Source organism: Ranitomeya imitator, chromosome 3 (genome assembly GCF_032444005.1).
Source record: "Ranitomeya imitator isolate aRanImi1 chromosome 3, aRanImi1.pri, whole genome shotgun sequence".
Lineage (NCBI taxonomy): Eukaryota > Metazoa > Chordata > Amphibia > Anura > Dendrobatidae > Ranitomeya > Ranitomeya imitator.
In genome coordinates this window covers 486,119,488-486,132,092 of record NC_091284.1, presented here as the reverse complement: position 1 = coordinate 486,132,092, position 12,605 = coordinate 486,119,488, and the positions used below count along the sequence as shown (strand labels likewise).

Sequence of the window (12,605 nt, the reverse complement as noted above, 5' to 3'; positions counted from 1 at the left end):
CCTTCACAGGGTACCGCACAAAGTTTAACTTTCGATTGGAAGTCAGCAGTCCAATTCTTCAGCCACAATGCTCTACGTCCGGAGTTGGATAAAGCACATGCACGGGCGGCACCTCTGACAGAATCAATCGAAGCATCTGCTAGGAATCTTGCCACACCCTGTAGAGAGGGTATTGCCTCAAGTAGTCTCTCTCTCAGGCATTTGTTTTTAATCTGGTCACTCAGTTCCTCTAACCACTTAACCATAGCACGTGCTGTGCAAGTGGTGGCCACCCCGGGTTGAAACGACCATGTCGCTGCCTCCCAAGCTGACTTCAGAAAAGCATCTGCTTTCTTGTCAAGGGGATTTCTTAGTTGCATGGTGTTTTAACTGTTCTTTAACTGTTGATTTAACTTCCTCCCGTATAATTGTTTTAATATTCTGCAACAGGGAAGAAGACTCTTCTGCCACTGTTTTATCAAGGCAAGGCTGGCAGATTTTCTTGCTGTACAGTCTAGGGAGTGTTTCTTTGCATAGCGCACAAACCCTATTCTTCTGTTTGGAGGTAGATTTCCTTACCTAAAAGACACAGTGTAAAGGACATCAGAATGAGATTCGCCTTACAAAGGCACTCACCCCTCCAGGACCCTGGGTACCCCGGTAGCTTGTGCCTCCTCACTCATCTTCGGTGCAAGCACCGCTGGTGTGTCCGGATCCGTCGCTGGCTCTGCCATATTGAAGAGGCAGTCCGCTTTGCTTTCTCTGTGTTTATATGGTGGGAGCGGCTCCCCCGGCATGTGACGTCACTTCCCGTGGGACCGGAAGTAGTCATCCTTCACTTCGGCGCCAGCGTCAGTGATAGACACGCCCCTTTCCTCGAACCAGCCTCCTGCCCAGAGCGGAGGCCGCGGAGTCCAGCGGGGGGGATGAGGCGCGGCCCGCAGCAGCCCTTCGCCCTGAAAGCACCTACGAGATGCCGCCGAGTACGGCTGCCCCCCACCGCGGACCTCGGCCTCCAGACCGGTAATAATTAGAGGGAGATCCCTCTGGAGGTAAGAGCACTGCCGCAGGCATCCACCTGCCGGTACAGGAACCCAAAAACTGAGGAGAGAGGTGCCACCCCCTTCTTTTATCTCTGCTGCAGGTTTCCTGTTCCTGGGGGCGGATGCCATCTCTCACGTACAGTGCTGTCATGGTGAAGGGAAAAAAACAAACATTTAACTTTTTTCCACAAAAATGATCTTTTAGCCCCCAATTTTGTATTTTCCCAAGGGTATCCGGAGAAATTGGACCTCAAAATTTGTTGTACAATTTGTCCTGAGTATGCTGATAACCCATATGTGGGAGAAAACTACTGTTTGGGCGCATGGCAGAGCTCAGAAGGGACGAAGTGGCGTTTTGGAATGCAGACTGATGGAACGGTCTGCGGGCATCACTTTGCATTTGCAGAGCCCGTGATGTACCTAAACAGTAGAAAACCACCACAAGTGACCATATTGGAAACTAGACCCCACCAAGGAACTTATCTAGATGTGTTGTGAGAATTTTGAACCCCCAAGTGTTTCACTAAAGTTTGTAACGCAGAACCGTGAAAATAAAAAAATCTTTTTGTCCACAAAAATGATTTTTTAGCCCCCAGTTTTGTATTCTCCCAAGGGTAAAAGGAGAAATTGGACCCCAAAAGTTGTTGTGCAATTTGTCCTGAGAACCTGATGTGCTTAAACAGTGGAAACCCCCCAATTCTAACCCCTAGCCCAACTTTAGCCCCAAGCCCAACCCTAACTCTAACCCTAATGGGAAAATAGAAATAAATACATTTTTTTAATTTTATTTTTATTTTATTATTTTTCCCTAACTAATGGGGTTATAAAGGGGGGTTTGATTTACTATTTATAGTGGGTTTTTATAGCGGATTTTTGTTTGGCAGCTGTCACACACTAAAAGACGCTTTTGATTGCAAAAAAATATTTTTTGCGTCACCACATTTTGAGAGCTATAATTTCATTATTTATTATTTTATTATTTATTATATTGTTTTTTGCGGGACGAGTTGACTTTATTGGTACCATTTTCGGGCACATGACATTTTTTGATCGCTTTTTATTCCGATTTTTGTTAGGCAGAATGAACAAAAACCAGCAATTCATTTAATTTCCTTTTTTTTGTTGGGGGGGGGGAGGGTTTGTGGGGAACGTTTAAACCTTTCCGCATTTGGTAAAGCTGGTAAAGCAGTTTTATTCTTTGGGTCAGTACGATTACAGAGATACCTCATTTATATTTTTTTTATGTTTTGGCGCTTTTATACAATAAAAACTATTTTATATAAAAAATAATTTTTGCATCGCTTTATTCTGAGGGCTATAACATTTTTTTGCTGATGGCGGCTCGTTTTTTGCGGGACAAGATGACGTTTTCAGCGGTGCCATGTTTATTTATATCCGTCTTTTTGATCGCGTGTTATTCCACTTTTCGTTCTGCGGTATGATGATAAAGCATTGTTTTTTCCATCGCTATTTATTTATTTACGGAGTTCACTGCAGGGGTTAACTAGTGATACAGTTTTATAGGTCGGGACGTTACAGACGCGGCGATACTAAATGTGTACTTTTGCGTTTTTTTTTTTTACATAAAGAAATGTATTTATTGGAACATTATTTTTTTTTTCTTTAAAAATTTTTTTACACAGTAATTTTTTTTTTTTTTTTTTTTAACTTTGTCCCAGGGTGGGACATTACTACATAATGTCAGATCACTGATCTGACACTTTGCAGAGCACGGTGTCAGATCAGCGATCTGACAGGCAGTGCAGGCGCTGACAAGCCACCTCCATGCAGGACCCAGAAGGACCCCTGCGGCCATCTTGGATCCGGGGGCCTGCAGGGAGGAGGACGGAGGAGACGCTCTGAACAACGCGATCATACCGCGTTGTTCTGAGGGTCTCAGGGAAGCACGCAAGAGCCCCCTCCCTGCGCGATGCTTCCCTATGCTGCCAGACGCTGCGATCTTCTTTGATCGCAGTGTTCCGTGGGTTAATGTGCTGGGACAGTCCGTGACCATTCCTGGCATAGTGCCGGATGTCAGCTGTGATAATCAGCTGACTCCCAGCCCCGCTCCCCCCATATGACGTAATATCCAGTCAATGGTCATATGGGCCCAGGTCACCTCGACGGGATAGTACATCTGATGTCAGAAAGGGGTTAAGCACAGAATGATAATGAGGCGGCCAGAGAACCAAGAAAAGACCCCCACAGGCACGCCCCGAAGCACAAATATATCATTAAATGAAAACGTCAAACAAAGATTGCACATGAATCAAAACTGATTTCTTGATGGCAGGTATCATTTTAATCAGTGTAATAGCGCCAACATGACAATATCTGTAGTTAACCTAGTATAATCCTGCTGACAGGTTCTCCAAGTCTTTACTAAGTGAAATGACACAAAAATGGTGGCAGAATAAGAAATCTCGTATAATAGAGAAACACACACACACACTAACCTGACATATTGAAACGCCCTAGTCTGTGATCCGGATCCATAAACCTACAGAAGAAAAATTAAAATCGTTACTTTTATGGCAAAATAGGATCCATTTAAAAAGACCCTCATCACCAATACAAAAGTAGAATTAACTATATTCCTTTTATAACAGGTATGCAGTAGGAAAAATGGATTAATAAATAAAACCTTGTGAGGCAGTCTAACAACTCTTTCCTGTAAATAGAACAACTCCAAAAACATTAGGGCGTTAGTGAAATTCTTTCTGAAAGTCTAATTTAATTAACACCTTGAAGGTCCAGATATTTCTTCCCTCCTTAACTCTCAAGATCCACAATTTTATTATTTTTCCAGTAACAGCCGTAGGAAGGTTTTATGATTCTTTGCAGGATGAGTAGCAGTTCTGTATGAAAATTTTCTTTACGATATAGAGTACACTGCATAACAAAAATATTCTGAGTAATAAAAAACAAAAAAAACACCCACTAAGATATAAATACACTTGTTTTATGACAAAACCCTCCCATCAAACTTTTATTCTCTTAATATATTGCAGGCGGCGGACTAGGTCAAGACGGTGGACTAGGTCGAGGCGGCGGACAGGTAGGGCTGTGGAGTCGGTAAGCCAAACCTCCGACTCCTCAATTCCCATGACACTGACTCCACGACTCCCTCATACATGGCTCATGTTTAAGTGATAATTTACTGTAGTAAAATGGTAACTTCATGCTTTTAATCTTTATAATGATACAATAAGCCATTTAGATAAAAACAAAAATATTTATTGGAATAAAACTATACAACTTTACAAAAAAAAACTTCGCATATTTACAATTTATCATACACTCTGCAGTAAGTGGAAAAAAACAGGACGAGAGGCGCCAGACGACGGAGGTCGAGAAGGAGAAAGAGGAGGCCAAGAGGCGCCAGACGATGGAGGTCGAGAAGGAGAAAGAGGAGGACAAGAGGCGCCAGACGACAGAGGTCGAGGAGGAAAAAGAGGAGGACAAGAGGCGCCAGACGACAGAGGTCGAGGAGGAGGACGACGACGACGAGAGGCGTCAGACGACGGAGGTCGAGAGGCACCAGACGACGGAGGTCGAGAGGCGCCAGACGACGGAGGTCGAGAGGCGCCAGACGACGGAGGTCGAGAGGCGCCAGACGACGGAGGAAGAGTTGGAGGAGGAGAAGTTGGAGGAAGAGGAGAGGCGCCAGACGACGAAGGAAGATTTGGAGGAGGAAGACGAGAGGCAATAGACGGTGGAGGAGGAGGAAGATGACGAGAGGCGCCAGACGACGGAGGTGGAGTTGGAGGAGAAAGACGAGAAGCGCCAGACGACGGAGGAGGAGTTGGAGGAGGAGGAGGAAAACTAGAGGCGCCACACGACGGAGGAGTAGTTGGAGGAGGAAGACGAGAGGCGCCAGACGACAGAGGTCAAGAAGGAGGAGGACGAGAGGTGCCAGATAACGGAGGAGTTGGAGGAGGAGGAAGAAAGGCTCCAGATGGCGGAGGAGGAGTTGGAGGAAGAGGAGGAAGATGAGAGGCGCCAGACAACGGAGGAGGAGTTGGAGGAGGAAGACGAGAGGCGCCAGACGACAGGTCGAGAAGGAGGAGTTGGAGGAGGAGAAAGACGAGAGACGCCAGACGACGGAGGAGGAGGAAGGCGAGAGGCGCCAGATGACGGAGGTGGAGTTGGAGGAGGAAGACGAGAGGTGCCAGACGACGGTGGAGTTGGAGGAGGAAGACAAGAGGTGCCACACGACGCAGGAGGAGTTGGAGGAGGAGGGAGACGAGAGGCGCCAGACGACAGAGGTCGAGAAGGAGGAGGAGGAGTTGGAGGAGAAAAACGAGAGGTGCCAGACGACGGAGGAGGAGGAGGAAGACGAGAGGTGCCAGACGACGGAGAAGTTGGAGGAGGAGGAAGACGAGAGGCGCAAAACGGTGGAGGAAGAGTTGGAGGAGGAGGAGGAGGAGGAGGAGGAGAGGCGCCAGACGACGAAGGTGGAGAGGCGCCAGACGACGAAGGTCGAGAGGCGCCAGACGACGGAGGAAGAGTTGGAGGAGGAGTAGTTGGAGGAAGAGGAGAGGCGCCAGACGAAGAAGGAAGATTTGGAGGAGGAAGACGAGAGGCAATAGACGGTGGAGGAGAAGGAAGATGACGAGAGGCGCCAGACGACGGAGGTGGAGTTGGAGGAGAAAGACGAGAAGCGCCAGACGACGGAGGAGGATGAGTTAGACGAGAGGCGCCAGACGACGGAGAAGTAGTTGGAGGAGGAGTTAGACGAGAGGCACCAGACGACAGAGGTCGAGAAGGAGGAGTTGGAGGAGAAAAACGAGAGGCGCCAGACGACGGAGGAGGAGGAAGACGAGAGGCGCCAGACGACAGAGGTCAAGAAGGAGGAGGACGAGAGGCGCCAGATAACGGAGGAGTTGGAGGAGGAAGAGGAAGACAAGAGGCGCCAGACAACGGAGGAGTTGGAGGAGGAGGATGAGGATGAGGAGGAGGAGGAAGACGAGAGGCGCCATACGGTGGAGGAAGAGTTGGAGGAGGAGGAGGACGAGAGGCGCCAGACGACGGAGAAGTTGGAGGAGGAGGAAGAGGAGAGGCGCCAGACGACGAAGGAGGATTTGGAGGAGGAAGACGAGAGGCAATAGACGGTGGAGGAGGAGGAAGATGACAAGAGGCGCCAGACGACAGAGGTCGAGAAGAAGGACGACGAGAGGCGCCAGACGACGGAGATGTTGGAGGAGGAAGACGAGAGATGCCAGACGACGGAGGAGGAAGACGAGAGGCGCCAGACAACGGAGGAGTTGGAGGAGGATGAGTTAGACGAGAGGCGCCAGACAACGGAGGAGTAGTTGGAGGAGGAGGAGGAAGACGAGAGGCACCAGACGACAGAGGTCGAGAAGGAGGAGGAGGAGTTGGAGGAGGAGGAGAAAGACGAGAGGTGCCAGACGACGGAGGAGGAGGAGGAAGACGAGAGGCGCCACACGACGGAGGAGTAGTTGGAGGAGGAAGACGAGAGGCGCCAGATAACAGAGGAGTTGGAGGAGGAAGAAAGGCTCCAGATGGCGGAGGAGGAGTTGGAGGAAGACGAGAGGCGCCAGACAACGGAAGAGTTGGAGGAGGAAGAAAGGCTCCAGATGGCGGAGGAGTTGGAGGAAGAGGAGGAAGACGAGAGGCGCCAGACAACGGAGGAGTTGGAAGAGGAGGAGGAAGACGAGAGGCGCTAGACAACGGAGGAGGAGTTGGAGGAGGAAGACGAGAGGCGCTAGACAACGGAGGAGGAGTTGGAGGAGGAAGATGAGAGGCGCCAGACGACGGAAGAGATGGAGGAGGAAGACGAGAGGCGCCAGACGACGGATGAGTATTTGGAGGAGGAGGAGGAAGACGAGAGGCGCCACACGACGGAGGAGGAGTTGGAGGAGGAAGACGAGAGGCGCCAGACGACGGAGGAGGAGGAGGAAGGCGAGAGGCGCCAGATGACGGAGGTGGAGTTGGAGGAGGAAGACGAGAGGCGCCAGACGACGGTGGAGTTGGAGGAGGAAGACAAGAGGTGCCACACGACGCAGGAGGAGTTGGAAGAGGAGGAAGACGAGAGGCACCAGACAGAAGAGTTGGAGGAGGAAGACGAGAGGCGCCAGATGACGGAGGAGGAGTTGGAGCAGGAGGAGGAAGACGAGAGGTGAAAGATGACGCAGGAGGAGTTGGAAGAGGAGGAAGACGAGAGGCGCCAGATGACGGAGGAGTTGGAGGAGGAGGAGGAAGACGAGAGGTGAAAGATGACGGAGGAGGAGTTGGAGGAGGAGGAAGACGAGAGGCGCCAGATGACGGAGGAGGAGTTGGAGCAGGAGGAGGAGTTGGAGGAGGAGGACGAGAGGCGCCAGAAGACGGAGAAGTTGGAGGAAGAAGACGAGAGGCGCCAAACGACGGAGGTCGAGAAGGAGGAGGATGAGAGGTGCCAGACAACAGAGATCGAGAAGGAGGAGGAGTAAGAAGAGAGGCGCAAGACGACAGAGGTGGAAGAGGAGGAGGAAGACGAGAGGTGCCAGACGACGGAGGTGGAGTTGGAGGAGGAGGAAGACTAGAGGCGCCAGACGACGGAGGAGTTGGAGGAGGAGGAGGAAGAGAGGCGCCAGACGACAGGTCGAGAAGAAGGAGGACGACCAGAGGCGCCAGACGACGGAGATGGAGAAGGAAGACGAGAGGCGCCAGACGACGGAGGAGTTGGAGGAGGAAGACAAGAGGCACCAGACGACGGAGGAGTTGGAGGAGGAGCAGATAGACGAGAGGCGCCAGACGACGGAGGAGTTGGAGGAGGAAGACAAGAGGCGCCAGATAACGGAGGAGGAGTTGGAGGAGGAGGAAGACGAGAGGTGCCAGACGACGGAGGTGGAGTTGGAGGAGGTAGACGAGAGGCGCCAGACGACGGAGGAGTTGGAGGAGGAGGAGGAAGACGAGAGGCGCCAGACGACGGAGGAGTTGGAGGAGGAAGACAAGAGGCGCCAGATAATGGAGGAGGAGTTGGAGGAGGAGGAAGACGAGAGGTGCCAGACGACGGAGGTGGAGGAGGAGGAAGACGAGAGGTGCCAGACAACGGAGGTGGAGTTGGAGGAGGAAGATGAGAGGCGCCAGACGACAGAGGAGTTGGAGGAGGAAGACTAGAGGCGCCAGACGACGGAGGAGTTGGAGGAAGACGAGAGGCGCAACATGACAGAGGAGGAGTTGGAGGAGGAGGAAGACGAGAGGCGCCAGACGACAGAGGTCAAGAAGGAGGAGGACGAGAGGCGCCAGACGTCGAGAAGGAGGAGGGAGACGAGAGGTGCCAGACGACGGAGGTGGAGTTGGAGGAGGAAGACGAGAGGCGCCAGACGACGGAGGAGTAGTTGGAGGAGGAGGAAGACGAGAGGCGCCAGATGACGGAGGTGGAGTTGGAGGAGGAAGACGAGAGGCGCCAGACGACGGAGAAGTTGGAGGAGGAGGAAGATGAGAGGCGCCAGACGACGGAGGATTTGGAGGAGGAAGACGAGAGGCGCCAGACGGAGGAGGAGGAAGATGACGAGAGGCGCCACACGACGGAGGAGTTGGAGGAGGAGGAGTTAGAGAGACTTCAGATGACGGAGGAGTTGGAGGAGGAGGAAGACGAGAGGTGAAAGGCGACGGAGGTGGAGTTGGAGGAGGAAGACGAGAGGCGCCAGATGACGGAGAAGTTGGAGGAGGAGGAAGACGAGAGGCGCCAGACGACGGAGGATTTGGAGGAGGAAGACGAGAGGCGCCAGACGACGGAGGATTTGGAGGAGGAAGACGAGAGGCGCCAGACGACGGAGTTGGAGGAGGAAGACGAGAGGTGCCAGACGGAGGTGGAAAAGGAGGAAGACGACGACTAGAGGCGCCAGACGACGGAGATGGATTTGGAGGAGGAAGACGAGAGGCGCCAAACGATGGAGGAGGAGGAGGAAGATGACGAGAGGCGCCAGATGACGGAGAAGTTGGAGGAGGAGGAAGACGAGAGGCGCCAGACGACGGAGAAGTTGGAGGAGGAGGAAGACGAGAGGCGCCAGACGACGAAGAAGGATTAGGAGGAGGAAGATGAGAGGCGCCAGACGGTGGAGGAGGAGGAAGATGACGAGAGGCGCCAGACGACGGAGGAGGAGGAGGAGGAGGAAGACGAGAGGCGCCAGATGACGGAGGTGGAGTTGGAGGAGGAAGACGAAAGGCGCCAGACGACGGAGAAGTTGGAGGAGAAGGAAGACGAGAGGCGCCAGACGACGAAGGAGGATTTGGAGGAGGAAGACGAGAGGCGCCAGACGGTGGAGGAGGAGGAAGATGACGAGTGGCGCCAGACGACGGAGGAGGAGGAGGAAGACGAGAGGTGCCAGACGACGGAGGTGGAGTTGGAGGAGGTAGACGAGAGGCGCCAGAGGGAGGAGTTGGAGGAGGAGGAAGACGAGAGGCGCCAGATGACAGAGGTCAAGAAGGAGGACGAGAGGCGCCAGACGTCGAGAAGGAGGAGGGAGACGAGAGGCGCCAGACGACGGAGGTGGAGTTGGAGGAGGTAGACAAGAGGCGCCAGACGACGGAGAAGGAGTTGGAGGAGGAGGAGGAGGAGGAGGAGGAGGAGGAGGAAGACGAGAGGCGCCAGACGACGGAGGAGGAGTTGGAGGAGGAGGAAGACGAGAGGTGCCAGACGACGGAGGAGTTGGAGGAGGAAGACGAGAGGCGCCAGACGACGGAGGAGTTGGAGGAGGAAGACGAGAGGCGCCAGACGAAGGAGGATTTGGAGGAGAAAGACGAGAGGCACCAGACGGTGGAGGAGGAAGATGAGAGGCGCCAGACGACAGAGATGGAGTTGGAGGAGGAAGACGAGAGGTGCCAGACGACGGAGGTGGAGGAGGAAGACGACGACGAGAGGTGCCAGACGACGGAGGTGGAGTTGGAGGAGGAAGACGAGAGGCGCCAGACGACAGAGGAGTTGGAGGAGGAAGACTAGAGGCACCAGACGATGGAGGAGTAGTTGGAGGAGGAGGAAGACGAGAGGCGCCAGACGGTGGAGGAGGAAGACGAGAGGTGCCAGACGGCGAAGGAGGATTTGGAGGAAGACAAGAGGCGCCAGACGGTGGAGGAGGAGGAAGATGACGAGAGGCGCCAGACGACGGAGGTGGAGTTGGAGGAAGACGAGAGGCGCCAGACGACGGATAAGTTGGAGGAGGAGGAAGACGAGAGGCGCCAGATGACGGAGGAGTTGGAGGAGGAAGACGAGAGACGTCAGACGACGGAGGAGTAGTTGGATGAGGAGGAAGACGAGAGGCGCCAGACGATGGAGGATTTGGAGGAGGAAGACGAGAGGCGCCAGACGGTGGAGGAGGAGGAAGATGATGAGAGGCGCCAGACGACGGAGGAGTAGTTGGAGGAGGAGGAAGACGAGAGGCGCCACACGACGGAAAAGGAGGAGGAAGACGAGAGGCGCCAGACGATGGAGTTGGAGGAGGAAGACGAGAGGCGCCAGACGGAGAAGTTGGAGGAGGAGGAAGACGAGAGGCGCCAGACGCAGGATGATTTGGAGGAGGAAGACGAGAGGCGCCAGACGGTGGAGGAGGAGGAATTTGACGAGAGGCGCCAGATGAAGGAGGAGGAGTTGGAGGACGAGGAGTTGGAGGAGGAGGACGAGAGGCGCCAGAAGACGGAGAAGTTGGAGGAGGAAGAAGACGAGAGGCGCAAACGATGGAGGTCGAGAAGGAGGAGGATGAGAGGTGCCAGACAACAGAGATCGAGAAGGAGGAGGAGTAAGAAGAGAGGCGCAAGACGACAGAGGTGGAAGAGGAGGAGGAAGACGAGAGGTGCCAAACGACGGAGGTGGAGTTGGAGGAGGAAGACGAGAGGCGCCAGACGACGGAGGAGTTGGAGGAGTTGGAGGAGGAAGAGAGGCTCCAGATGACGGAGGAGGAGTTGGAGGAGGAGGAGGAAGACGAGAGGCGCCAGATGACGGAGGAGGAGTTGGAGGAGGAGGAGGAAGACGAGAGGCGCCAGACGACGGAAGAGGAGTTGGAGGAGAAAGACGAGAGGCGCCAGACGACGGAGAAGTTGGAGGAGGAGTTAGACGAGAGGCGCCAGACTACTGAGAAGTTGGAGGAGGAGGAAGATGAGAGGCGCCAGACGAAGGAGGATTTGGAGGAGGAAGACGAGAGGCGCCAGACGGTGGAGGAGGAAGATGACGAGAGGCGCCAGACGACGGAGAAGCTGGAGGAGGAGGAAGATGAGAGGCGCCAGACGACGGAGGTGGAGTTGGAGGAGGAAGACGAGAGGCGCCAAACGACAGGTCTAGAAGGAGGAGAAAGACGAGAGACGCCAGACGACGGAGGAGGAGGAGGAAGACGAGAGGCGCCAGACGACGAAGGAGGATTTGGAGGAGGAAGACGAGAGGCGCCAGACGGTAGAGGAGGAGGAAGATGACGAGAGGCGCCAGACAACGGAGGTGGAGTTGGAGGAAGACGAGAGGCGCCAGACGACGGAGAAGTTGGAGGAAGACGAGAGGCGCCAGAGGACGGAGAAGTTGGAGGAGGAGGAAGACGAGAGGCGCCAGATGACGAAAGAGGATTTGGAGGAGGAAGACGAGAGGCGCCAGATGATGGAGGTAGAGGAGGAGGACGAGAGGCGCCAGAAGACGGAGAAGTTGGAGGAGGAAGAAGACGAGAGGCGCCAAACGACGGAGGTCGAGAAGGAGGAGGATGAGAGGTGCCAGACAACAGAAATCGAGAAGGAGGAGGAGTAAGAAGAGAGGCGCAAGACGACGGAGGTGGAAGAGGAGGAGGAAGACGAGAGGTGCCAGACGACGGAGTAGTTGGAGGAGGAAGAGAGACTCCAGATGACGGAGAAGGAGTTGGAGGAGGAGGAGCAGGAGGAGGAGGAGGAAGACGAGAGGTGAAAGACGACGGAGGTGGAGTTGGAGGAAGACGAGAGGCGCCAGACGACGGAGGAGTTGGAGGAGGAGGAGGAAGACGAGAGGTGCCAGACGACGGAGGTGGAGAAGGAAGACGAGAGGCGCCAGACGAGGAGTTGGAGGAGGAAGACGAGAGGCGCCAGACGACGGAGGAGTTGGAGGAGGAAGACGAGAGGCGCCAGACGACGGATGAGGAGTTGGAGGAGGAAGACGAGAGGCGCCAGACGACGGATGAGGAGTTGGAGGAGGAGGAGTTGGAGGAGGAAGACGCGAGGCGCCAGACGACAGAGGTCTAGAAAGAGGAGGAGGAGTTGGAGGAGAAAGAAGAGAGGCGCCAGACGACGAAGGAGGATTTGGAGGAGGAAGACGAGAGGCCCCAGACGGTGGAGGAGGAGTTGGAGGAGGAAGACGAGAGGCGCCAGACGGTGGAGGAGGAGTTGGTAGGAGGAGGAGTTGGAGGAAGAGGAGTTGGAGGAAGAGGAGTTGGAGGAAGAGGAGTTGGAGGAAGAGGAGTTGGAGGAAGAGGAGTTGGAGGAAGAGGAGTTGGAGGAAGAGGAGTTGGAGGAAGAGGAGTTGGAGGAAGAGGAGTTGGAGGAAGAGGAGTTGGAGGAAGAGGAGTTGGAGGAAGAGGAGTTGGAGGAAGAGGAGTTGGAGGAAGAGGAGTTGGAGGAAGAGGAGTTGGAGGAAGA

At 54.1% G+C, this 12,605-nt stretch overlaps 2 protein-coding genes across 4 annotated transcripts in view; one reads left to right on the top strand and one right to left on the bottom strand.

Moving 5' to 3' along the window:
- The window catches only part of UXS1 (UDP-glucuronate decarboxylase 1), a 145,824-nt gene that overhangs the window by 46,778 nt on the left and 86,441 nt on the right, over positions 1 to 12,605 (bottom strand). For all 3 annotated transcript variants that reach the window (XM_069757576.1, XM_069757578.1, XM_069757577.1), the window contains exon 11: positions 3,479 to 3,522. In XM_069757576.1, the coding sequence (XP_069613677.1) occupies positions 3,479 to 3,522 (44 nt within the window). The remainder of the gene's footprint in view (positions 1 to 3,478; positions 3,523 to 12,605) is intronic.
- LOC138671483 (trichohyalin-like) lies at positions 4,909 to 8,144 on the top strand (the record flags this gene model as incomplete). Its single annotated transcript, XM_069759659.1, has 4 exons — positions 4,909 to 5,607; positions 5,744 to 6,126; positions 6,790 to 7,164; positions 7,598 to 8,144. Coding segments are annotated over 4 exons (2,004 nt in total), but the record flags the coding sequence as incomplete, so codon positions are not given.